General features: G+C 38.4%; 5 protein-coding genes across 5 annotated transcripts; 2 read left to right on the forward strand and 3 right to left on the reverse strand.

The window, feature by feature from the left end:
* Positions 1 to 1610: 1610 nt before the first annotated feature.
* On the forward strand, positions 1611 to 10716 carry LOC114873139. The gene is made up of 5 exons (XM_029181135.2): positions 1611 to 1783; positions 1971 to 2515; positions 2874 to 3190; positions 4516 to 4830; positions 8043 to 10716. The coding sequence occupies exons 1-5, from the start codon at positions 1611 to 1613 to the stop codon at positions 8505 to 8507; spliced, it is 1815 nt and encodes a 604-aa protein (XP_029036968.1). The 3' UTR covers positions 8508 to 10716.
* An 87-nt stretch (positions 10717 to 10803) lies between these two features.
* Positions 10804 to 14393, reverse strand: LOC114873035 (chemotaxis regulatory protein ChePep-like). Its single transcript, XM_029180879.2, has 3 exons — positions 13676 to 14393; positions 13071 to 13128; positions 10804 to 12986 (listed from the first exon to the last, which is right to left on the reverse strand). Exons 1-3 carry the CDS (start codon positions 13807 to 13809, stop codon positions 11691 to 11693), a joined length of 1488 nt encoding a protein of 495 aa, XP_029036712.1. The 5' UTR covers positions 13810 to 14393; the 3' UTR covers positions 10804 to 11690.
* Positions 14394 to 14660: 267 nt separating this feature from the next.
* Positions 14661 to 17418, forward strand: LOC114873045 (vesicular integral-membrane protein VIP36). Its single transcript, XM_029180896.2, has 7 exons — positions 14661 to 14882; positions 15134 to 15249; positions 15316 to 15513; positions 15599 to 15761; positions 16692 to 16858; positions 16937 to 17000; positions 17066 to 17418. Exons 1-7 carry the CDS (start codon positions 14768 to 14770, stop codon positions 17215 to 17217), a joined length of 975 nt encoding a protein of 324 aa, XP_029036729.1. The 5' UTR covers positions 14661 to 14767; the 3' UTR covers positions 17218 to 17418.
* A 495-nt stretch (positions 17419 to 17913) lies between these two features.
* Positions 17914 to 22859, reverse strand: LOC114873030 (wolframin). Its single transcript, XM_029180868.2, has 7 exons — positions 22599 to 22859; positions 22435 to 22504; positions 22057 to 22161; positions 21757 to 21973; positions 21456 to 21679; positions 20181 to 21385; positions 17914 to 20114 (listed from the first exon to the last, which is right to left on the reverse strand). Exons 1-7 carry the CDS (start codon positions 22605 to 22607, stop codon positions 19329 to 19331), a joined length of 2616 nt encoding a protein of 871 aa, XP_029036701.1. The 5' UTR covers positions 22608 to 22859; the 3' UTR covers positions 17914 to 19328.
* Positions 22860 to 22953: 94 nt separating this feature from the next.
* Positions 22954 to 26112, reverse strand: LOC114873043 (phosphate carrier protein, mitochondrial). The gene is made up of 6 exons (XM_029180892.2): positions 26013 to 26112; positions 25775 to 25938; positions 24548 to 24708; positions 24239 to 24475; positions 23629 to 23925; positions 22954 to 23537 (listed from the first exon to the last, which is right to left on the reverse strand). The coding sequence occupies exons 2-6, from the start codon at positions 25917 to 25919 to the stop codon at positions 23310 to 23312; spliced, it is 1068 nt and encodes a 355-aa protein (XP_029036725.1). The 5' UTR covers positions 25920 to 25938; positions 26013 to 26112; the 3' UTR covers positions 22954 to 23309.
* Positions 26113 to 26136: the final 24 nt, after the last annotated feature.

Below are 26136 nucleotides of genomic sequence, written 5' to 3' on the forward strand. Positions count from 1 at the left end.
TAAAAATTACGAGCATCCAATATTTCAAAGAATTTTTATATCTCTGACTTTCATAAATCTATCTTTCCCAATTTCCCTGAAGCAGCTGCAGGAAAGGTAGAAAATCCAAGTTTACTAGGAACAGCGAGAAAGAAGAGGAGATTGGCTATGTACTGGTGGCTTAAGAAAAGAGAAGCCATCGTCAAGGGGGGCATGAATCTCACGCGTTTCCCTCTGTGTTCCACCTCCATCGTGGTAGAGCTCAGAGGAACCGTTTCCGAGAGACTAGCAAGGATTTCGTTGTCCGTTCGTCTGGCAGACATGACGGATCAGCCGGCTTTCACGGCCGAAAATTCGCTCGTTTCCTCGGGATCCTCGCTGGCGACATTTTCCACCGACTCCAAGTGTCACTTGTTCCGTGTCGAAGTTCGCTCTTACAAGTCCACTTACTAAAAGTCTCGATCAGTGAGGAAAAACTTGGTCATCGTGGAAAATCGACGAATTAATCTCGAGTTCGTTCCGGCTCCATTGTGATCGTAATTGAAATCGTAGCAAGTTTCGCGCCGATTTATTCGAATAAACTGTTACGTTTTGTGCACCCTCGAAAAGTGTTGGAAGGTAGATGTAATTATATTTGTCGATGGATTTTTCGCTCGATAGATTCGTGGAGTGTCTGTTCGGTAAGCAACGGTGCAGCAATTTAACGATATTCTTCTGGAAGAAAAATTCTCTACGACTCTGATTTACATTTGATTCTCCCACGGACTTCCGTTTGAAATAGTTTCGCACGGTCTAAGAGCGCGTTACAGCAACGCCAAGAATTCTCTTCTTGCTGTTTATTTTAAATCCTGCTTTTACTTTAAAAGCAGCCTGCAGACGTTTTCCGATAAAAGATTCTTGCCAGAAGATATCGCGATTAGAATACGCGAGCAGGTTGTTCAGCGACAATTCGGTATAGATGATACGCGAAGGTGGCGAACGAGAAAGGTTTCGTTGGGAGAAGGTTTTTGCCTAAATTATTTCGTACTGGTTTAAGGATAAGTGGGCCGGTCGAGCCGCGGGCTATAGGCCAGTCCGAATTTCGTACCGGCAGATCATCGACCGTTAGAGGAAACCGTGAAAGAGAGGATGAGGGAAGGATCGAGATTGTGAGAAAAGAAAGCAGAGACCGACCGGTGGACTGGTCTCCTCGTTAAAATGAGTCACTCGTTCCTTTCTCAATGAAGAGTCGCTGTTTAACCTGTGCGAAAGTGGCAGCACGTGATTACGCTCTTCGCTAATTTTTTTCTAAGAAGATTAGAAAAGAAATTAATCTGCCGCGTCATCGATATCCTCGATATCTTGGGACGATAAAGGATCTGCAATCTGAGAGATTGGCAAAAACCCGAAGAAAAGAAGAAAGGTCCCTCTGGTCCAAATTAACGAAAGAAACGTAGAAGACGAGTCGGGCATGGGAAACGATAAAACAGAGTGAGGTCAGGGCCGAAGACAAAGCAAGACCAGAATCGAAGAGAAGGTCGATCAGAAAACGCGAATGAATTGAACAATTTTCCTGGAATTAAGACTGCCAGTGGAGGTGAAACGTGAAAGGGAAAAAAAGGGTAGAGATAGTGGTAGTAGAGAAGAGCAAGATGAGCAGACGAACCGTGCCACCGGCTGGACTGAACTCCTGCGAGAGGATCAGGCCGGAACGACCCAGGAATCCCATTCAGAGACTCGTATGGGGTCCAGGTTCTCAATTTCAAGTCAGTCCAATCGGTCTACCCGAGGACGAAGGTTCGAACCCTAGAATGGCTCTGAGAAGGTACGAGAACCTTGCCAGAAATCCCGGCTAACCATTCGTAATCAACCCATTAATTACCCACTGCGCGATTAACGTGTTTCTTAATTAAATTTCATTACAGATAAGGAAAGGAAAATGAATCGTGAAATTATCAGGGCAAATTTGATTTAATGTTACTTCATTTAACATTACGATTTTTTGCTCACAGATTGCTGAGACTGTACGAAGGAAGACAGTATCGAGAGGCAGCCAGTTTTCTCATGAAGCTACCCCAATACACTCTGAAGGCGACCCTACCGGATATTCCGGTGGACCTGTTGATCGAAACTCTGCCGCACAGTCTGTCTCTGTTAGAGGCTCTCTATTCGAGGCTGGTCGAGTTGAACGTGAGCGATGCAAAGATTCTGAGAGTGGAACAAGTCCTCTGGAGGGTGGTGCATCTGATTTCGACCAGCCAGGACCACTTCCGTTTGAGGATCTGGAGCAAACTGCTGGTGTCCCTAGCCAGATTGGCACCGAACGCGAGAAGTACCCTGGTCACGCGAAAAAGATCTTTGGAAAGAGCCGTCGAGGGTTTGGGTAAACACGGGCTGGTACCTTCTTGCCAAGTGAACAATCTGGAGAACGGTACCGCGTCGAATTTGCTTCCTCTTCCGGTCGCGATGAAAGAGGAGCTCGAGAACAGAATCGAAGCATACAAGTTGGCTGTGCACAAAGTCGAGAGCTTTGGGAAACACGCCAGAACTCACAAAGGTAATGGTTAACGTATTCAGAATTTTCTTTCGCCCTTATTTCCAATTTGTTCGAATAAATGAAATTTACATGGCAATCCAACCGAGTGTAATTTCCACTTTCCAACTAATTGGCAAATAATTGCCAATGGTTTGGAATTTATCGAGATTCGTGATTAATTTGATGTTCGAATCGTAGAATAATTTAATGTCACGCTTCGTCGATTCGATGGATCAGAAAGACGTGACAAGTTTCTAGAACTAGTGAAATCATAGATTCGTTTATTATCGCGTTCATGTTCACACGGAATAAGTGAAATCATAGATTTCTCGAATAAATATCGCGCGGTCGAAGGAAAGTAATGGTCGTACGTTTGCAGCTGATCAAGGTGTACAAGCTGCCTCGCACCAGAGGCAACTTTCGCTCAAGTACAGCGAGATTCAGCAGAGGCTGATCGATAATCAGAGTCTACTGAACACGTTGGAGAAAGCTGGTGACCCGAGCGGCTTAGAAAGCTTGCTATCCGAGCTGAAACGAAGGGTCGAACAGGACAAGGAGGCGCTCAGACAATGGACGGCCTTGAGGAAATCCACGCTAGCTGGAAACACGAAAAATCCACCGTTGGCTGCCAGCCTCTTACAATTCTCCAGGGGTTGCGAGCTGGCTCTGCAATTGATGGATCAAGATAATCTACAGGTAGATTAAACTTTCGTTTCTTACCGATTTATCGATCCTTAACCAGTTTAATCCTCGTAAAATATTTCAAGAAGAACACTATCGCCTCTGTAATATCTCTATTACGATGTTTAACGTAAAAACGTAACAGATGTAGTTACATATCTGGCTGGTACGTGAAACAGTTGCAAAGTAACTGTTAGCATCCCCAGGAGACGGTGGCTCAGCAGCTTGATGAACGAAACTGGATTCGTAAGCGCAAACTCTCCACGTTCACGTGATATCCCTTAAGGACCCCTTCGTGATCTTATATTACGCGAGTTTGCTTGCAGCGACCGTCCTTGTTGCTAATGTAATACGTGTCCATCTTGCCGTAAAAAAATTCCTCTTACCGATTAAAAGTTAACTACCCACCTCAGGGGATAATCAATCCTTTTCAAAATTGAAACAACCTCGAATTATCTAAAATCATGCAAATTTGGGTAATCCCTCGAAAATACAGGGGGTGAAATTTCCGCAAAGATCGCTACCGACAGCAATATCCGAGTCTTTGTAAATTCTCATTAATTCGAGCGATTTCATGGAACGCTTCGACCAATTCCCATTAACGCGGACGCCTGTAGGTATTCGAGTTGTTCAATTAAATTTTAATACACAAGTTACGAGCTATCATAATAACGCTCGATTCGGATCTCTCGCGCGATTAATTAACGCCCGGCCGCGACTGAAATGTTTGCTTTAAGCATTTCGTTAAACTGGCGAACGTAGCGAGAATTTCACGATGCCCGACGTTTTCACGCGAGACTGGAAATTTTTCCTATTCCAAGAGAATCGAATGGCGAAGGGAAACGCGGATGGTTATTTGAAATTCCTCTAGTTTTTAACGGTCCGAAAGAACGTTCGACTCGGTTCGAAGTTCCCTTCAAATTGGATTTGCGATAACAGGAAGAAGGTTGCGAAGATTCCGTGCAGTTTCGTTCCATCGAATTCAATAGTCGTCGAGATGATTCTTAAGAAAAGTATGAATCCGCGTTCTTCGCGAGACTCGTGCGAAAGATTTCTCTCGTTTCCCGTGAAAACGTGTCGCGATTCTATGGAGAGAAAAAAAAAGAACCAGGTCATCGATATAATTATTAATTAAAAACGCGGCTCAACGAGTTCGTGGTAAAGGCGAATTCGACGAGCTTATCTCGAATCGAATAATTATTCCGATTCTCCTGGGAACACTGCTTTCACTCGGTTATTCGTCGATCCGCTCGGAAATCGAGCATCGTCTTAGCTTCTCGAAAGGACGTTGAATTTTCCTATTTCGAAAGCTCCCGCGAGTTTGAAATATTTTCGCGTAGGTATTCCATCTGGCCGAGAATCTGGCGGACGATTACGAAGAGGAATCCAGCAGCAGTGCCGGCTATCATACGGATGAGAGTTGCAGTCCAACGCCGGAACCGGTGGTTAGGAAGGGCAGCTGCGAGATTCTCAGGTTGGAGGAGAATTTTTCGAATGCATCTTGCTGCGAGGAGGCGAGCACGAAACGACTGGTCGAAAGATACGCTGCGCTGTACGGGCAAGCGCATTTGCATACCTTGGATGCCTTGGACGCTTTGGAGCCATTGAAAGACGCCCCCGACTTGAAAGCCAAGATTCTCTATTCAGTGGTCGTGGTAAGTGGCACTTTATGTAAAGTAGGAATAATCACACCGCCCTTCCCGTCACCCTTAATGCGCTTGCATCCTCGTTCAGGCACCGAGTTGACCGACGGACTTCCGTCAACCTAACTCCTCCCACTTCTCTATCAACCTTTTCGAATACTTCTCGTCGGTGAGTCGCGTTAAATATTTGCAATTATTCCGCAGCACGCGTTGCACGAAACGGGAAACCGTAAACTCGACGACGAAACTTTATTAGTGGAAGTTGCGCCGGTAACTTTACGACTCCCCGTTGTCGCGATTCGCGACGTTAATCAATTCCATATGCAGTTACGTTTATGACGATTATTTTACGACATTCACCGCGACAACGTAAACGTGGAATTTCTTTTAACCACTTTTATCGACAACATTTCTCCCTGGATAAAAGAACTTTAAACTCTGTTCCACTGAAATGTTTTTAACTTTTCTTCTTTCTCTTCACGTGTCGGTGGAAACTCGACACGCGTTATCGTGCGACAGCTCGACGCTTTATCGTCGAAAATCTTGCCCTCTCGGGACTAACGATACCAGCAATAGCAACTCTCGAGTTGGCGAAGAAAAATGAATCGTCGCTCGCGATTCTTATCGCGCTCTTTTCAAGCAGTTTCATTAGTTTCTTCTCCGGTCGATTTCTAATCATTTTCTTGCTACTGTATTCAATTAAAATTGTACAAACGGTCGAAACACGCGAGGTCTTTTCCAACCCGTGCAGGGGTTGGAAAATATTCAGGTATCTTCGCGCTCCAATTCGAACCATCATTTTCCCTTCCCTTTGGGTTGAAAAATCAAAGTACCGTTTCGTTACAAATGGACAAACAAAAAAAAAGAACAAACCAACCTTTCGTCCAATTGTTTCTGCGTGCAGGCTGTCAATCATCGCGATTCATCGTGCTTTTCGGTTCATCTCCGATCGAGGGGTTGTTTCTTTTTCCGTCAATTTTATCACGATAGCTTTCGTACACGCGCGTTGCTTTTTTCCCCATTCGCTCGAAGGTTTTGTTTAAATTGTCCTTTGTTATCTGGAAACCCTTATCGTCGAACGCGGCTCGTTATGTCGTATGAAAGAGACAGAATTTTCGAGCTTTCGAAACGTGAAATTCATTTGCCCCGATGAAACTCTCGTAATCGAGCAACTGCACGCAAGCTTGAAAAATCTACGACGGAACTGGCGGAACTTTCACGAGAATCAGAGAGCGTTAATTAGCCAGCCATTGAAATGACGAATTAGCAACATTTCATTTAACAAACTCTTTTATTATCCTAGTTTTACCACTTCGTATAAAACGAGATCTCTCCCATGGATAAAAATACGAGGGTAATTAAAGTAGCGAATTGGTGTAATAAGAAAAATGTATTTCGATTAAAACATTCTCAAGTGAAATTATACATCGGGTCCCTCTATTAAATAGAGTAACTTACATTCTATCCGAGACTTAGATTTCGAAATAGGAGATAGACGAATCGATAACGAAACAATAGGATCATTGGAGCACGAGGGGGTTAACTAAAACGAAGTTGAGTTAAAGGAGAGAATTGATAGGGGTGGTGAGAAGTGTTTGAGGAGAAGGAAAGAGGGAAAGAGTCGGTGTCTAATGGGAAAGACACACACTAGAGCGTGCGAGTGAACGTGAATGAATACTTATCCGGCACTTGCGCCGTTGCGGTATTCGAGCTCCGAAAGAGCTTGTAAAGAGAGCTCCATTTTCAACAGCCAAGGTTCCTATGTATTTCGCGCTACGATTTAAGTCGTTCAACGTCTTTAACCGCGAAAAACAAACGCGTAAACTTTGAACAGTCAAATACCAATCCTCTCAATTTCAACCCTATCTTCACCCCGTCCGCCTTAAGAAGATTAATAAAGCAAAATGAGGATAGAGTAGTATTCTGATAATTTATTTAACGCGTGAGGTACAACAGATGAATTTGGAGTGGCGTCGAAAAGGGTGCGAGAACACGATACGAAGATTATTTTTGCCACCACCACCATCACCACGCACCTGTCTCTCGTCCGATCGATCGACCATTAACGTCAAAGCCGGTCGCGAGAGGGGTGCCGAGGGTTCGCTGAGACGAGGGTAGCGGGAAGAGGGTGGTAAGGGTGCACTTTTGCGATCGAGTGTACAGCCACCAAGTGGCAGAGGCGCTAGTCCGTCAGCCTAGGGCTATTACTTTGCATGCATACAGAGCTACCTTTCCGTACACCTATACACGCGCGCAATAGCCAGGAAATCGATGAACTAAAATAAATACCCACGACGAAAGCCATTCTATACATCTCTTTGTCTGTCATCCGGTTGCCTCTTGTTCCTCGTTGCTTTTCACCGCCGGAACAATCAAATCTTTTGTCTTGGTCGTCAGCTTTTCGATCGCACCTTTTTTCCCCTCTGTTTACCATTCTCTATCGCCCCCGCAAAATCCGCTCCCGGAACAACGAAGCTTACACCTCGAAGAATAACGACACGCGATCGGTTTTACGGTCGCTTTGGCGAGCCGGCAAAAAGACGAGTTGGCGCGATCGAACGAACGAACAGAGCGTGAAACATGATTCTCCATACGCGCGTGAACTTTTCGACTCGTAACGGTGTCGCGGCGTACAACAGTTAGACGGAAAACGCGTTGGGAAATAATTTTGTTCCCGCGATCTTCCAAGTCCCCTCGATCAGATCTTGTGCCGAGTATTTAATTGAAATGGAACGCGCAAACATCGATTCGGGTATCCAAGGAGGGCGAGCTTCTTCTTCGCCGATCTTTCGACCTTCTCCTGTCGCGATAATTGAGCCATAAGCTCGTTATCATTTTCCTCGACGTATCAAAAAGAAAGAGAGACTCTTTTCTCTGGTACGTCGTCAATTTTCTCGGTTGGCATTGTAAATTTTAAAAGTTCCAACGAACGCTTTTTACCCTCTCTACGTTTCGCTGGAAGCTAGAAAATCCGTATGGAACGATGTCGTAAAGAGCACGCGTCGAGGTGAAATCCATTTACCGCGGTGAATAAATCATAGGATTGTCAGTGCGGATCCTGCGTAAATTACTCCTCCCTCGAAAAAAAGAAGAACGAAGAAGGTGAACTTTTTCCTTGAAAAAAAAAAAGCCAATCCTGCCTCCAGTCCATGAAAGCTTTCGAGTTGAATTTTTAATCGTTTCTCGATTTCATAGGATTCGATGATTTTGACATTGATTCGCAGCTCTCGTGGCGATTGGCTGGCACGATCCAGACGTCTAGATACCTGGAGGTGGTAAAAATTTTAAACGGTAGCAGCACCGCAAACGCGCGGACGACACCGGAGCTTGAGGAATGCGTGAAGAGGCAGCTAGCGACTTCCGGCGCGGAAACCGGTTGCCGGGAGGTCGCGGAACAGGTGGTAAACCAGCTGGAAAGGACGTTGTACGACTTTCCGTGTCTACGGGGATGCTCGGAGGTGAAGAAGTACGCGATCGCTTGCTCCAGTTTGGCGTGGGCTTGTTTGGCACGCGCCACGCCGTTGGTCCTCGATGTGGCCCACAGCGTGGAATTCAGACGGGAAGTGCACGTGAGACATCACGCCTCGCCGGATCCCAACGGTACCAGGATCAAGGCGGTCTTATGGCCTGGTCTCAGAGAAGACTGCCAGGGACCTTGCCTTCACAAGGCTGTCGTTTTGACTATTTGACGTTTTCAGGGCTCGATCAATTATTCAGAGACGATATCCTCTGGCAAAGTGTCGCAAACTCTACTCCTGATCGCGACACTTTGTCAAACAGGTAAATTTTCTAAAGGAATCGACAGGTGCTTTTTCATCTAATTTAGCTCTCCATCGAGTTCATTATTGAATCGAGTAAAGTATTCTGATTTAGATTTTAGTTATCTAAAATATCTCGTCCTATAATTTTTAAGTTGAATTAAGTGTTTATCGTAAGATTCGCCTCGATTATCCTTGTATCGAATAACCGATCGTAAATACACGCTATTTAAGGTAATAAAACCCTCTGAAATTTCATCGGCTCGTTAAATGTGCCAGGTGTAACGCACGATAAAATTCGCGAAAAATAGAGCGATCTTTCCCAAGTTAGACGTAAATCGATGAAACGTGCGAGATTTCGAGTAACGTAAGAATTATCTACGAACTGGAACGGTGTAGAGGCAAAGTTGAGGTATAGGAACAAAGTAAGAGAAACCGTAGAGATTGTATTATATATGCAGTCTACGCCATTGGCTGCTCCAATTTCCACGCGTGCCTCGTCGCAGTCTTGAATTTCCCAAGGGAAACCGGAATTACATTTACACTCGGCCTTATGTAACAGAAACGCGTCGTCTTTACTGTTCCGAGATACGGCTTTAACTTCAACGGAGCAATGAGATTTTTTAATACCGTGTAGGGAAGCTAAGCTCGTCCCGGAAGGAATCCAAGCTGTCTTCAGATTCGCGATGTAAATCGAGATAAACAAAATACCCTCTCATGAAAGTCGCTTAATTCCGTAGATCCGATGCCAAGGCGGTCTGAAAGCGAACTCGATAATTAGCTCTAATGCAACCCCATATTTTTTCCCTCGAAATTTTATGTTAGAACCGGAAGTAACGAAAGCTCTTTGGAAACTTTTCGTTCAGCCAGATATTTCCCTCCGTAAAGGAAGTCGTAACAACAGCAACGAAACTCGTGCAACTTTATGTCCGACGTGTGTAGCCATAGATGGCCCGGAAGTATCGGTGTTCCAGGACGATAGCGACCAAAACGATGAAACTCCTCCTCAGAGTCGACCTGTCCAAATTCATGACACGTACCTCCAAGTACTTTCCTCTTTTCTAATACTAGAACCCGAGAAATACTGTCACCCTCGTTACTGTACGATGAGGACCGTCGTTTCTCTTTTCGCAAGAGTAATGAAACCTTCTTTTAGGAAAAGAAATTTTCAGTTTCTTTGAATTTCAAAGGATTTATTATAAATCTTTTTCTATATACATAATTCATACATCGTTTCAACTGTCTCGCTCTCTCTCCGCTTGACACAGCAAGTACAAAAGTACACGAGAGGGTAACGTTTAACTTGGATGATGAATCCTAGTCGAGCAGAAACGCCCTGGGAGAGATTAAAACGCAGCTTGGTAAAAATAAACAGTGAATCGAGTAGAACAACGCGAGGGTGAAATCACTCGACAGATTCATGTCTCTTCGACTCTGTCGAGCTTTCTCTTGTATGTACATCTAGCTTAATAAATACACTTTGATTTTTCTCCCTTACGATAGACGTCGAGTGCGACTAACTTGGCAATCGTACGGGATTTCTTTCGAAATCGCGTCGAACCGTCTACCGTCAACCTGTGTATCCACTCTAAATTCTTAATTTTAATTTGAGTTTCAAAAGTAAAAGAAAAACGTTTGGTATAATGAGCTCTGAACATTGAATTTTATCGGTAGACCGCGTTTAGTCGTTCAATGTTACAAACTGTTAGATATACAAGGTGTCCCGTATCACTTTAAAACTACTTCAAAAATCGAAGTCTTTTACCTCTGTTTACCTTCGCGACAAACCTGTTTTTCTAGAGTGAACGTTCAATTAACTTAAACCTATTAAGAAACATATTTCATTGAGATACAAGGTAGTCGTGTCGAACACCTGCGAAGGTGAGCAGATACATTACATACTTTGCGAAGGTAAGTAGATACAGAGATCGCGAGGAAACAGACTTACTTAAAAAAAATGAAAAACAAGGACAAACTATGATACGTGTTTCTATGAACGCTTCACGAAGCACTACCAAGTAGTTCGTGTTACGGGACACCGTAGATAATACAAGCTACTTCGTAACGATTTACCCTACATAAATACTGTTACGAACAGTGTGAATACCTCTTTCCAGGTCATCGCCGCTAAGAAACGTATTGTCAGTCCTTAAAAAACACCTACAGACATCTCTGTAGAATCAGATAGATAAAGAGGTAAATGTTTCAACTACCAAAAATGCAAACGTGTTGACAGTAATTGTTGTGTATAATTTAACAATATACAAGAGTTACTTCTCTGGCGGTATTAAATGCTTTTCAACATAAAAGATGTCTTGGCAAACAAGCGCATAGGGTAAACATCATCTTTAACAATACCCTCGTAATTCTGATTTGTCTAAGTATACTGAAACATAAATTTATAATCTACTGTAAAAATATACTAAAGGACTAAGGCTTACGTTGCATCAGCAAGAAAATAACATAGGTACCTTATAAATATCAGAAGTATTCCTCCTTGCAACGTATTCCAGACAAATGCAAACGATATAAATTAAAAAGTAAAAGTAATTTGTTCTCGAACTCGGTAATTTGAACTGATTACTAGAATATTTGAAAAGCATAGCCCGTCGATTAAACGATCAAACAGCTAAGCATAAACTCTAGCGAGTGATTGAATGAAACGTGTACCTTATCGATTAAACAAAGTGGTTTCTATCGTCGTTACGCTCTCTCTATAATTACATTTCGTATAAAATAAACTCAATCGCTACTGACAACTATCAGATACAGTGTATAATATTCTAGGCATAGTCAAGAGTTTAAAAACTTTGAACGATCAAAGAGTACAATGCTTATTTTCGTGAGCCTCTGTGTAGTATGAAATTGCACGGTATGTGTCGTATAAGAATAGAAATATGTTGAGAAATGTTACGAATGCCGATGATACGTTCCCGAAAATCCAACGAAACAGAGACCCGCATTAACGAATACCATCCAGTAGTTTAAAAGAACGCATTTTACTTAGGTTTTCGTTCGTTGGAGCGCGTGATATCACACGAACGGTTTTCCTCGTGTGCAAAAATATATAAGAACTCTGTTTTGTAGATGAAAATCGTGTGATTCGATAGTGATTTACATGATGGCGCACCACTTCTTCGTAGCCTCGTTGGGTTGCTTAGACTCTTGCTCGTTTCCCAGATTCAGTTTTCCAGACTGGAACTTCAGCTCCGAGACTGGAGTAGAGACTTGTATCGGCCTGCGTAAGCCTTTCAGAAGGTCGATAGAAGTATGCAGTAAACTTTGCTCGCTTTCTGTTCTCTGTTTCTTCATGGTATTCCAATCTTCTGTATCGTGTTTGCGTTTTCTTTCAGTCGGGCTACCGTTAGTCGTGGACAGCACATCTGATAAGCCAGTGTTGTAACGTAGAATCTTAAAATCCGACGTATCATCCGCTGGCATGGACGCGGTGGACGTGTTCACAAACAGTGAATCATTAGGGGAGTATCTGTGCTCTCGCATGGTAACGAAACGCATTCTGTTCAAGGAACGTCTACCAGAAATGCTTCTCAGTGTTTTTCCAAAAGACTCCTTCGACGGCTGACTCGGCGAACTGTGCTCAATGGTACTGGTATCAAATAATTTTGAATTCTCCTTTAAGCAATCGTTTAGTTTAATTTGTACATCCTTCAGCATTATCGAAGGATCGTACGAAACGAACGAAGTATCCTTGGCGTGATCCTTGGTAAGATCCTTGGTGGTATCCTTAGTTGCATCCTTAACGATTTTCTCCGTCTTCTCTTTCTGAGCATCATTTTGAGACGCGATTTCAGACACTTCGGATACTTCCGATGTCGTTGATTCTAAAACCGAATAACTCTCTGTGTCTGTTTGAGATTCGCTCTGCAAGTCTTCTTTATCAATCGCGTCGTTCTTCGACGGTAGAGAACATTCTTCTGTGTGCTCGTCTTTTACATCTTTATCGTTTGGCTTCTCTTCCTGTACTTTTAAAGTATCCTCGACCTCGAGGCTCAATTTTAAATCGCTCTCGTCGGCATCCTCGACTTCTTTACTTTTGTCTACATTGTTTGCGTTAACGCATACCGTCTGCTCTTTCTCAACGATAGTTTCCTTATCCGTCGAGTCTTCTTCTTTTTCCTTAGAAACAGGCTCTTGTTCCTTTGAAGGAACCTGATCAACACACTCTTTGGCAGATTCTTGATTATCCACAGAATCCTCTTTCTTCTCGTTTTCCGTTTCTACGGTTGGATTAAGCTTTGCCTCTGTTTCCTCTGATTCTGGTTGCATGGTTTTTGGGACCTTCAATTCCACGCTTTTACCAGGAACAGTTAGTTTCTTTTCTTTGGATGGGCCAGGCAGTTTGCTTTTCTGTTTTGTAGACTGATTCTCCTCAGATTTTGATGCTACACTCTGCAACAGATATATTATTCCAAATACTGTGCAAGTACATAGAGGGAATTGATAAAAAATACTTTTAAAAATTATCAAACTTACTTTGAAGTATTTTCTTTGACCGGGAGGTATTTTTTTCTGTACAGTACTCAATTTAGATCTGAAACGAAAATATTCAAATGCTCAAAATCCTTGGAAGAACATCATGAAAATGTTTTATACCTAATTTCCACAGAGTAAGAGATACCGGAGGTGATGAGAGGTACTAATTTGAAAATAAATCCTTGACAAAGCAGCTAAACCAAAGTTTCTCATCTGTGTATATGTTTTTAATTTATATACCGACTATTGTTTGCCCATCCGTATTAAATTACTCCTTCCAGAAAATCTTGTTAATGCTCGAAAATATTGCGATAGAATGCAAAGCGTTCTCGATCTGTACCGAATGAACTTCGAAAAATATCAGTGGTTATCTTGCACCAAAATTGAATGACATTTGCCCCGCTTTATCCTCGAGTATTTGAAAGAAAAAAAGTTCTACGCGATGGAAGACAGATATCTGACCGCAACGCGACGTATAAAAGACTAACCGGGAGATTAGTCGCAGCGAATGTAGGTGAAGTCGAGTAAAGAAAAAATGAATGATAAACTGTAGAGAGAAACTGTGGATAAACTTGCTCTTCATTGGGCTGATTGGTTTTACAAACCTGTTCGAAATCTCGGATTCGCGCTGTCTCTTGGGCAAGCTAGTTTCAGAAGAATCGGTCGTTGCCTTGACTCTCCAATTGTTCAAATTCCTCTCATCGCCCCCAGGGGCCGCCTTCTTTGGCGTCTTACCCATAGTGTCTTTAGCGTACGTGTATACGTTCTGCCTATTAACTCGTTTAATCTTTCCACGCCCTTTTTCTTAGCTGTATTCGCCCCCACGTAAACGCAACAAGCCCCCGCCGTTTAGTTACGGAAGAACGAGTAATTTATCTGTACCTTGCTTCCACTTTTACCTACAGATATATGTATTCGATCGTTCTCTTCTTCTTTTTTTCTATTTCTCTATTTCCTTCTCTTCAGCCATTCGCATTCCGTGTCCGATAACTAAACACCAACTGTATAGAAAGCAAATCGTATACGAATCTCATAGGACGCCATGTAATGTGCCGCTTGATTTCGAGATGGTAAACGCACGTTTCGAGATTAGTTCAAACACTCGACAACTCCTGCAAACTTATCGCTACTTCAAAAATGACTAATTCTCTATTGAACTTTATAATTAGATACAGATTTTTACGTAACTGGTTCGATAAACATATTCATTCACCAAAAAAAATGTCAACGCCGTACGCCAGCGTAGTTACACACTTACTATCTGTGCTTTTATTCTTCCGGTAGTACACATAGTCAGTAGTAACGGTAAATTCCGTTGACAATGTGACAAAGAAAACTAAAAGGCGCTGCAGTCGCTGTTGCGTTGTTTTATAAAACCATGTAATTCAAAATTACATTGATTTTTAGCGTTATTGTTTAAACATAACCGAGAAATATGCATGGGACTTTATAATATTCTGTATAACATATTTGTGCATTCGAAAGACATAAATTTTTGTCTTGTCGCGAATTTAAAGGGATATTTTGATGCTTTCTGTTGGCTAAATTTCCTTGGTAACTTAATTCAGAATTTCAGGGGCAATATGACGATAGTGTCGGCAGTAATTTTTATGAATTACGCGTCGTAATCGTCTTTGGATGAAATTTTAAATTTGATGTTTAAAGTGATATTGTAGTAGACACATGAAATATTTAAAATGAATGTGATATCGTGTTGGATATTGATTGCAAGTGTTCTCGAATTAGTGACAGCAGAATGGAATACAAAAGATTATATGAAACGAGAACATTCTTTAATCAGACCGTATCAAGGTTTGTAAATTTCGTATGATTTTACGGAAATTACATTTGATAGTTCTGGAATGTTATAACTTATAAATTCTTCTAGACAAACTAAATCAATGTACATTAGCTTTCAAAAGAAAAATACTTGAAAATAATGTAAATTTAAGGTTAATTTGATTTAAAATGCAAGTTTTTGTTACGTTTGATTATAATTCGACAATACATTATAACAGGATTCAAATATTTTACATACATTCTGTGAATACTTTTATGCTTAGGGTCTGCAATGACGATACCTTATTGGGATTTCATGGGTAGTACAATGATAACAAATAACTATATACGATTAACACCAGATCTACAAAGTAAACAGGGTGCCATATGGAATACTGTTGTAAGTTTTAGCTTGATGTAATTCAGTTTAGGTCCAATTGAAGTATAATTCCACTTATTTGTTTAGCCATGTTATGTAAGAAATTGGGAGCTTCAAGTTCACTTTAAAGTCCATGGAAAAGGAAGAGACTTATTTGGAGATGGTTTTGTTATTTGGTATGCAAAAGAGAGAATGAAATCTGGTCCTGTATTTGGAAATCAGGATTACTTCCAAGGATTAGCTATCATTTTAGATACCTACAGTAATCACAATGGTCCTCACAATGTATGCATCAAATAGTTTATCATATACTATAATTATGTTAGAAGATAGAAATAACAAAGTATGACAATTTGTTTGGGTCTTATAGCATCAACATCCTTATATTTCTGCTATGGTCAATAATGGTTCTTTGCATTATGATCATGACCGTGATGGAACTCATACACAACTTGCAGGTTGCGAAGCAAACTTTAGAAATTTAGAACATGATACACATATAGCTGTACGATATGAAAGAGATACATTGACTGGTAAGTCTGTACAAACATAATACGTGTGTTTAAAGCATGGAAAAGATGTTGTTATACAATTGTATGTAATGCTGTTGTACATGGAGTTAAAGTATTTAAATACTAAATATTGTTACAAGTGAGTTTTGGCTCGTTCAAGTTTAATAATTGTTGTTTCAAGATAAGTATGAAACTCATGTAATTAATATAATAAGCAAATAATGTCGCTCATAGCTATGCTTTCTATACAGGGTGTTCGACAACAGGTGGGCAAAACTTTAAGGGGTGATTCTAGGGATCAAAATAAGACGAAAATCAAGAATAACGAAATAGCGTTTGCGGCTTTGCTTGCCAGTAATTAACGTTTAAAAATTCGAGTAAAAAGCGCCTGAAACCTGCAACCTGCCCAACACCGACGAATGAACGTCAGGTCAGCAGGGGTCGGTACAGTCATAACCAAGAATCGGTGCTGGGCGGATTGCAGTTTTCAGGCGCTTTTTACTCAAATGTTTAAACGTTAATTACTGGAAAACAAAGCCACAAACGCTATTTCGTTATTCTTGATTTTCGTCTTATTTTGATCCCTAGAATCACCCCTTAAAGTTTTGCCCACCTGTTGTCGAACACGCTGTATATTATATTATTTTATGTGGTATTGTACAAATCAACATTACAGTAAGGTCTTACCCTGAGGCCTCCTGGCTTACATCATGGAGTGCTTCCACTTCAACAAGTGGTATTTTTCCACCTCTTCATTATATATCATGTTCAGTTTTGTTAATTTCACATTCCATTAAAAAATGTTATCTGCTTAAGTGCTCTCTGTTTAAGAGTTCGATTTCAAATAGTACATAGTTTTTGCTTTGTTATCATTTAAACAGAGCATGAAGTAGGACAATATTATACAAGTCTTTTGGTAGACAGATACTTAACAAATTATTTTTAATACAGTTTCCACAGACTTTGCAAATAAGGCTGCATGGAAAGAGTGTTTCTCTGTAAAGGACATAAAGCTACCCACGGGTTATTTTTTCGGAATTTCCTCAACAACAGGAGATTTATCCGATAATCACGATGTATTATCGATTCGTTTATTTCAATTAGACTTGCCAGATGATGTATGTACTATTACTTACTGTTTTATATTTTTTAATATTTAGCGCTAGTTAAAATAGTATTTGCTTTTTTCCTTTTAGCCAAAAGATCAGGAAGATAGGTCGAAGATTTTACCGTCAGCTACGTATTTTGATGCTCCTAGAGGTAAAGTATAACAAACAATAATAGATTCGCTCGTTTATCGAAACAATTTTATGTTTTTTTTACAGAACATATAGATGATCCAAAGCAATCTGCCTTAAGCAAAATAATGTTTTTCCTCTTAATGCTCGTATGCGCACTTGCGCTAATCGCATGTGTTGTAATAGGAATTATGTGGTATCAAAAGCATCAGGAAAATAGTAGGAAACGTTTTTACTAAATACAGGTATTATATAAACTGTTTTGCTTTTGAATTTCTCGTTTATATCGGGTGTTCTTTCTATAAAAAGTAAGGTGTAATTATAGTGTTCATAAGACTGTTTCTTTGAATATTGATATGGCAATCATTGTCTCAACTCATGAGAAAATGATGTTGAAGAAGTATTTTCTAAGACAAACAAATACATATATCAGCAGATAATGATACGATTATTAGTATAAATTGTTGTGGTAGTCGTACAATACGTCGAATTATGCCATTTGCTGCTCTGGTCCTAATAATGTTTATCAAGCATAGTACAGAGTTCCTTTACCAAAGTTTCCGTGTTCTTAAGTTGCTGCAACGGATTCTATAAAAATAAGTTAAATTATTTCCATAGAGAATAGAAAAGGACTGTTAGTATGTTTCTAACATTTGCAATAGGTAAATTATATAACTGAAACATTAATTATACATTCACGCTGGGGTTTAAAATTTATGTGCAAATCACTTTACAACGAGGATGGTGGTAATAATTATGATATGAACATTACGATAGAGGAATAAGTTATTCATACGAATTCTAAAATTTAAACCATTTTAGTGAAACATCACACGCGGGTTAAATATTTGATTTAACAAACGTACTCGGTAGAAACGATAAATAATTTCTGAGAACCGTTTTATCTCGCTTTAACTTATCTTTATATCTGTGGATTTGGTATGATAGAAAAGACTTTATTGATGTAGGTTTTATATTTGTACATAAACGAACTGAACATTATTAATATGAAATAGTTGTAGAGTGTTTTCGTACTGTACAACTCTTTTTTATACAAAATATAAAGGGAACCAAACTCTTGAAATAAATAATTGTTAAGAAACGTAATGTTATTATTTATGAAAATCATGTATGTCAGTTGTTGCCAAATATAAAAATAAATATGTATTGAATTGTGTAAAAAAAAAAAGAAACAATTGTCTTCGAAAAAACATAAACAACATCCCTTGTAACTTCATAAGATTTTCAACAATGCACTTTAGGGTAACAATATTTTTACTTTCTAAAATATACATTTATTTGAACAGAAAACATCAAGGCACATCTATAGTTGTCTTTTGTTTTTGCTATAATTTTTACTATTGTCCCGATATGATGTATAAAGTGACTGTCATTGTTACTTTAGACAGTTATAAGACTTTTTTAATTGTTTATGTTTTTAAACGTCTAGACACTTAACATCGATTTAACAATAATCTTCGACTCCTACACGACATACATGTACATAATATACCTTTACTACTACTTGGAATACATATAATATTCGCATACCATTTACACGAGTAAAGTTATTTCAACGATTTAATTAATTCTGTAACTTCACTGAATTTTCCAGATCTATATAAACGTTTTAGAGGTACAGTACCAGATTCTAAGAAACTAAACATTAATTTTACGCACATCACATTCGTTGTACATACATTACTCTTAAACGTTAATCGAACTAGTTATTTTGATGTGAATGATGTTTCTCATTAAAATCTCGTATTACAAAAACCGTTTAGTGTTTTACTATTGAGTTAAAATAAAATCGAAAAAGTTCCAACTCTTTCGACTTTTTGAAAACGTAATAGAAAAATATTAAGCGCATATATCTCTATTACTGGCAGTAATACTTACGAAAATATATCGATCTTAAAATATACATATATGAGTGTACTCTTTGACGTAGGTATTTCACGAGTTTTTAATGAAATTCTAATGCCTGAGGTGATGGTAACATCAAAATGTAGTTTTTTTATAGACAGATTTAGGTGAATAGATAAAAAAAAAAAAAAAAAAAAAAAACTAAATGCCTTCTCATTGCAGAAAATACTGATATCTAAAATCTACAAAACTGTTCATTCATTCTTTCTTCTTGGCATACTTTGTTCTAATTTTGTTTCTTGTTACATTAATTCTCTTTTCTTTATAAATTCTTATTGGTATCTTTCAATAAGTACATTTGAAAAAGTTTAGAAACAAGAATCAAGATTATTATCGAGTTTTATCTCGTTGGAAATGAGTTTATCATAATGGATACAAAATAACGCTGCGATAGAGCACACTTCGTGGATCTAGTAGAACATGATTATTTGAACATCACGATAGGATTGAACAGAAAATTTAAAACAGTTTTAACGCCTAAATAAAGATCACTTAACGTCGAACTGAACGTTATATGATAATTATAGCGTTTCTGAGATTTTAAATGGGTAGAATGACAAGCGAGGCAACCAATTTCCTCTAATCCAATGTGAGGTTCTGAACCACCGAGTAAAGACTCTTCTTCCAAGCCACTGTTTAACAGTGTACCAGAAAACCAAATCTTATCCCCTGGATATATGTTTAAACTAAAATTGGTAAAAGAATGATCCGCTATGAGCAGAATCTCCGCATTGTTGCCCCACATACCGCTTTTCATTTTCACCGTAATTTCAAATTCATACCGATTCCACGCGGGGAAATGACATTTATTTTTCCGTTTCTGAATCCGCGCAAACTGTTTACAATTTTCCTGTCGTATCTGATCGCTCGATTCGCAAGAGTTTAAATACGACTCGCCGTACATACAACTGACTGTGTTTCTAACGCTCTCAGGTAGTTTATCAAATATCACTGCAATATTATTTTTTATCGATTTTAATTTAATATTCGTTACGTAACCTTCCCATGAGATAAATATTCCTTCTAAATCCGCACACTGAATTTGCACCTGGGCCTTGGATGATAATTCTTCCCATGCAGGTTGATGACAATGGTTCTGATACTGCTCCCATGAAAGGGTAGAAATAACTTCATAGCCATCAGATTCTTGTTTATACTCCATTATCAATGGCCAGGATAAAAACATACCAGCGCCGACACCCATGAATAACTGCAACATTCGTGTGATAATTACGATTTTATTAAATCAATTTTTAAAGCAATTGTATTTAAGTACCTGGACAAGAGTGATGATCCAATTGAATTTTGGAGCTCGAGTTTTCTTTACATACCACGAGGCAAGAAATGGCATTCCTCCCAATAAAGCGGTCACAGCTATCCTCATTGCTAAATCGCTTTCCGATAAATACTTGGCAGCAGCAACAATTGGTAAAATAACAGACGCCAAACCAGCGAGTGGCAAAAAGAGAACCATACCGACTAAAGCGAGAGCACCTCTAATTAAACCATACCATGTTGCACCTTGAGAACTGAATATCGCTATTTGCCACCAACTTAAACTAACGCAATGAGGTATTAACGTTTGATAAGTTCCTCGCCAATTATCCCTAGCAGCCATTTTTGCAAACACCGCTGGAATTAAAAGATAGAACACGGCACGAAAATTTAAACAAAATTCAATACCATTACCGACGACGTAAGAAGCAAACGTTGGTACTCTTATGTCTAAGAATCTCCAGCCCTGTGCGACTACGATATCGGTTTCGTATGGATATTTTGCAAGAACATGAACACCGAAACTAAACAGAGCTAAAAGATCTGGAACCTTAGATGAATCTTTCCAGACGAAATTCAACAGCGTCACTAACGTTAACGCGACCGCTATGATGGTAAATTCTGACTGTGGTGTCCACTGATGCGCTATGATGGGATAGGTCATTAAATTTAAAAGTAAAGCAAGGAAGAAATGACCATAGGGTTTCAGATTATTGCAACAAAATTGGTATTCTGCTTCTTCAGGATTTAAATTACCACCGGAGTAACTGAGAAACAAACCAGACCAAACGCGGAAATTATTAAATTCGCGTTTTCGTTGTAACATTTGAAAAGTAGCGATAACCATCACTACGAAAGATAAATAGTATAGAGCCATTGGTATAAAAAGTATGAGGCTTTCTGTGCCAAACAACGAATATAGTAAAAGTAACAACAATATATGTATATTCGATGTAAAAAGAATTTTTTTAATCGACATTCCTCTTTGACCTAACGTTTCTATCAACCAAATATAAAGACGTTTTAGAGATGCAAAAGGATGCATAAGAGGCCTTTGTAGTAACGGTATAGTATCTAATACCATTTGAGATGAGTCTACCATACACAGAGCATGTGAAACAATTGGAAGCATACCGCGAGCATAACTAGCAGCAGCAGATACCAGAGCTGCTTCTGTGAGTTTCTCTCCTCTGTGATCCATCCAATCTATAAATTCGAAATATAAATCGATATTTTTAAACTTAAAAAAAGAAAGAAATTATATATAATCTCTTACCATGGACATCATTTTCTTTTTCTTCATCTTTTTTAGGTATTGAACCTTCAGGAAGACCATTTTTGGGAAACTTATCATTTAGAGAGTCATTCAGATCCTTTTGTGAGTTACTGTGCAAGATATTATGGGAACCAGAACAACTTGCATTAGATGAATTTGATTCTAAATCCCTCATACGTCTTTGTAGCTGCTCTGTTGTGATAAAATCTTCACCATTTGAAAGACTATGCAATACCAAAGTAACTATAGATAAGCATATACCAGTATTATTTCATTAATTTATTATTTTAATTTTTTATACCTAGTAAACATTTCTCTGGCTGCTCTTCTAGCTAGTTTTTCATCTTGAGTCATATCCAGGCAATTTTTTACATCATAATAATTATGTTCTGTAATACCACGACCAGTGGCTAAGCATTTCCTAAGAATGTCTGTTGCTTCCAAGTTTCCTTGTTCTGAAGCTTTTGTTAGCCAATATACACCTAATTTTGCATTTTCTTCTTTATCAACATCTAGGTCTAAGCGTATACAATTAATTTATGTAAACCTGTTACATCTTGTAAACCTTTGTGAATGCTTAGATGGAAATGAAAACTATTACCACATCTTTCTTCCAAAAGTTGTTTAGCTAAAACTACTTGAGATTCAGGACAGCCATCTTCAGCCAGCTGAGACCGTAATCTTCTAAGAGAACCTCGTGGTCCATCTAAAATTAGGTAATTATTGAAATGGCAATGGCTAAAATTATGTCATTAATCACTTTTCATTTCCTTCAGGTGCTTGTTTTCATAAAAGAGCAAAACAATTGATATTTTTCGTGATTCGTAATATTCTTCTAGCAATCGTACATATTACTTGTCATCAATTACAAAACTGTGATTATTCTACCTAAATGCATAGGTAACAATATGAATAGTAAAATAAATTAAAACTGTAAATCATTACAACAAATAAGGTAGTAAGTAAAACTTTATATTACCGTGTAGTGTCCATTGTTTTCTGCCAGATCTACCAGACAATGGAACAATACCAGCCATTACTTCAAGAAACTGTAAGAACAATTACTACGTCAATTCAACTTCGCGTATTAGTTTGATTACACGATTGAATTATTTCCCATTAAAAATTTCTACTTCAACACACATTCAACATTATGTGATGGTACGACCATTAAAAAAAATAGCATTAAAGCATGGTTCAGAAGCGCATGCGTCCTTAAGTAAAGGTTAGGTTTTTAAGAAAATGTCAAATTTTCAAATTTCTCAAATGTATAGTACTCGCCATTAAAGACTACTGTACATCTAGCGAGCACAGTAGGGGAAAAATTGATTTGTTGTTTATTTTATTATTCATATTAAGATTTTGAGAATGTCTATTTTTCGCTTTTTAAAAATAATTACAAGATAAAAAGAATGTTTGAACAAAGTATGATGAAAATGAAAGTTGAAAATTGCATTGTTATTGTAGGCAGGTAATAAGAAAGAAATACAATTATAAATTGAGTAACCACAGATCATTTATTTATGGTGATCACTCTATTTACAAAGTAACAGTTTGGTTACAGCAGGTAACTTACTGTCACTAATTAAATTTTTCTTTAAATGTGCTACCCCTTTTGTAATCACAGAATTGGTAGCAAATTACTATAATTCATGTATGTAGCACATAGTGACGTCTAATCCAATCCTGGGGCAGTGAGAACTTGCACTGATCTCTGTATTACAGAATAAATACTCAAATTGTATGGCAAAACATTGTTCGACAATGTACTGTAAAGAATTAATTTATCTATGCCTTTCTCTCTAACTGTAATCGTTTCACAATTTAATTAAAAATACTTTTGGTGCTTGATAATTAAGCTAATCCATATTTCTTCTTCAGGGATTCCGGCATTTCTGGTGGTGGTGGACGGGGCATACGAAGCCATACTTTAACAGCGTCATAAATGAACCACTGCGCTCCTGTTAATGTACCAATCATAACGATTCGAGGACCAAGACCCTTCCATACCCCAGTCATACCAAGCTTTTTCAGAACATCTATAGCTGATGCTCCTCTTTCTTGATTCAATTTTGATACAACCTGAAGCAACATAAAATGCATAACGATTAATAAATGGGGAGAGAAATAGAAATGTTTAATGTTAAATAGAAATAGGAGAAAATATACTCACAGAATCAGCAGGATGAGACACAATCGCACAAAATACACCGGCAATATATCCTGCGGCAAAGGTGACAACCAACTGTTCACCTTTTGTACATTCTTGTCTTGGTTTAGGAACTACGTACTTATACAAAAGTTCAAGTGTACGTTCGAAGCAAGCGAACTTCATCATTGTGTATGGAATTTGACGAAGCCACAAAGGTACCAGCCCTTTGTAAAAGCTACCAAGGCCTTCCTCGCTGTACATCTTTGGAAAAGCTTGTCTCAAATTATTCGCGTATCCTGGCATAGTTTGAATCCTGACCTGTACAAATAAAATACGTATTTCGTGCATGAAAATTTACACGATTTAACATAGACAGCACAGTATTTAAATCAATAACTATTTAAACAAACTTACAATATGTATAATATTGGACAGGACGAGGCAAAGATGAGGATCAATGCAGAGGAACAAAAGAACAATTCTATCTTGTTTTTGGTGTAGGGGTCACAGGAATGCACAGATAATACAAATGTAGTATCCGTTAATTTTTTCAAGTTATAATAGGGATAGTATTGATTTAACTATTTTTGTTTTTCAGAAAAATACATATGTAGAAATAATAGATAATTACTTTAGCAGCTTCAAGAGGAGCTAGACCAATATCGGCGAAAAATTCGGCGGATGCGGAAGAAATTAGATACAAAGTTGTTCTATATTCGTACGACATCTCTTCCCCGATAAGAGCCGAATAATATACTTTGAAAACTTCATAAAGGCCAAACTTGAACATTCCTTGAATAGAATAACCAAAGAATGTTGGCGCCCAACCTTTTACTAAACCGCGAGTTCCATCTTCAGCCACAGTCACCTATAAAATAATAATATTCAAAGTATTTATTCTATGTTTGGGTGTTATATTAAAAACAAATTTGTTACTTACTCGAAAACCATTGAAGACTGATTTGTACTTTGCAGGATCTACTTGGATTCGACATTTTACTAAGTCCAAGGGAGTTACCATGGTATGTGTAATACCACATGATAAAATACCTCCCAAACCACATAACATGAAATAATGATTGGATCCAAATTCACAGCTATCTGTATTAAAAAAAGAAAACATTCATTACTACAAGTAATATGTAAGTCATTAAAATTATCATTCATATAACTAGGATTATTTCTTTGAGGCAGGCCAGGTTCTTTAAAAATTTTGAAATGTTTAAATTATAGAATCTTAAAATTGAAGAATAATGAGGGGGGCTAGTAGTCCATAGTTGAGGAGGGGGTAGATCCATCTTGGCTCCTACCTGCTTACGCCAATGCATGCTATCAACGTAGTTAATATGATAATTTTATTATGTTAAAATAACGCTTGTTTAACTGTTCAAATGAAGTATATACTATCGATCAGCTGTTCGAAAGCGCGTGCGGAATTTAACTCTGGCAAAATTTCAAAATTCGCATCAACGATCTTACTACCTTGGTAGGAGCCAATAATAAACTTTTCAAGTACACCAAGATATCTTTAATTGTCTCGGTCGCGGCCATCGTAACATTTTTATTCGAATGTCAACCAAGGCTATGAGGATGATATCCGCACGCGCATTTTCGACAAAATGGCTGCTCCTTATGCAATCTTCCGTGTTATACAAAGAATATAACTGAAGATTACAAATTTATCTCTGCATTACTTCATAATATTTTACAGAACAAATTGCTTTATTCAGTAAAATATATGGATGACTTTAAAGGACACGCCTAAAAATAGATAAAACAATATATACAAACGTATAATGCCACTCGCCCATGTGGTTATATTTATTAGTTACATAATTTACCAATTTTCAAACCATAGAAATTATATTATAATAATAAGCCTGCTAATCAAGAAATAACGAATGCAACGAGTTTACAAATTTACTAATTAATTTAAAGTTAAAGATTTATAAATCATTATATGGGAACCTGAACTTCAAATTATATATAATTATCAGTATTTAAATGATGTAATAATGTTCGTAGGATGAAACTTTCTTTAATTTAAGATTTATCTCTGTCATATACATAGATGTCAATGAAAAATTGTTTTATGGGAATGATCAACGTAAAAAATAGTTTGACGTGGTAATTGACTGATTTTGATGGAAAAAATAATCTTACTGACCACCTGATTGGACCGAGGCAGCGGCAATGTGACGATTTTTAACGAGTGCTTGAGTAAGGTCGTACTGCCCCTGCTGACATTTAGCTGTCATGTACGGCGTTCCAAACGGATTCATTTTGGCTACTTCCAACGTTGAGGGCCACATCTTGTTTCTATCACTTCACCTGTACACACCACCCAATCAATGATAATTTCTATGTAATAATTATATTAGCCTAAAGTATTTAGCTAGTAAAACCTTCAAAAGCACGACTCTCGCCTCCGCCTCGTGGAAAAAGAGTGGCAGAGGATCCTGTAACAGAATCCGTTTAGTGACATAAACCATTGATTATTGTTTTGTAGAAAGAAAATTGACTTTTTAC

The sequence above is a fragment of the Osmia bicornis genome, chromosome 9 (genome assembly GCF_907164935.1).
Source record: "Osmia bicornis bicornis chromosome 9, iOsmBic2.1, whole genome shotgun sequence".
Taxonomy (NCBI): domain Eukaryota; kingdom Metazoa; phylum Arthropoda; class Insecta; order Hymenoptera; family Megachilidae; genus Osmia; species Osmia bicornis.

Bases quoted from the DNA above. Each gene is read 5' to 3' on its own strand.
- LOC114873045 (XM_029180896.2), top strand. From the start codon at position 14,768: ATGAATGTGATATCGTGTTGGATATTGATTGCAAGTGTTCTCGAATTA. The intron at 14,883-15,133 runs GTTTGTAAATTT...TTTTATGCTTAG, and splicing joins TTTAATCAGACCGTATCAAG to GGTCTGCAATGACGATACCT. The intron at 17,001-17,065 runs GTAAAGTATAAC...TTTTTTTTACAG, and splicing joins GTATTTTGATGCTCCTAGAG to AACATATAGATGATCCAAAG.
- LOC114873043 (XM_029180892.2), bottom strand. From the start codon at position 25,919: ATGTGGCCCTCAACGTTGGAAGTAGCCAAAATGAATCCGTTTGGAACG. The intron at 24,709-25,774 runs GTCAGTAAGATT...TTTTTAATACAG, and splicing joins TGCCTCGGTCCAATCAGGTG to ATAGCTGTGAATTTGGATCC. The intron at 23,926-24,238 runs GTAATTATCTAT...TTATTTGTACAG, and splicing joins CTCCTCTTGAAGCTGCTAAA to GTCAGGATTCAAACTATGCC.
- LOC114873030 (XM_029180868.2), bottom strand. The intron at 21,680-21,756 runs GTATAAAAAATT...GGTATTGCATAG, and splicing joins GCCAGAGAAATGTTTACTAG to TCTTTCAAATGGTGAAGATT. The intron at 21,386-21,455 runs GTAAGAGATTAT...TCGAATTTATAG, and splicing joins AAAAGAAAATGATGTCCATG to ATTGGATGGATCACAGAGGA.
- LOC114873035 (XM_029180879.2), bottom strand. From the start codon at position 13,809: ATGGGTAAGACGCCAAAGAAGGCGGCCCCTGGGGGCGATGAGAGGAAT. The intron at 13,129-13,675 runs GTTTGTAAAACC...TTTTCGTTTCAG, and splicing joins GAATCCGAGATTTCGAACAG to ATCTAAATTGAGTACTGTAC. The intron at 12,987-13,070 runs GTAAGTTTGATA...TATCTGTTGCAG, and splicing joins GTCAAAGAAAATACTTCAAA to AGTGTAGCATCAAAATCTGA.
- LOC114873139 (XM_029181135.2), top strand. From the start codon at position 1,611: ATGAGCAGACGAACCGTGCCACCGGCTGGACTGAACTCCTGCGAGAGG. The intron at 1,784-1,970 runs GTACGAGAACCT...TTTTGCTCACAG, and splicing joins CCTAGAATGGCTCTGAGAAG to ATTGCTGAGACTGTACGAAG. The intron at 3,191-4,515 runs GTAGATTAAACT...ATTTTCGCGTAG, and splicing joins TGGATCAAGATAATCTACAG to GTATTCCATCTGGCCGAGAA.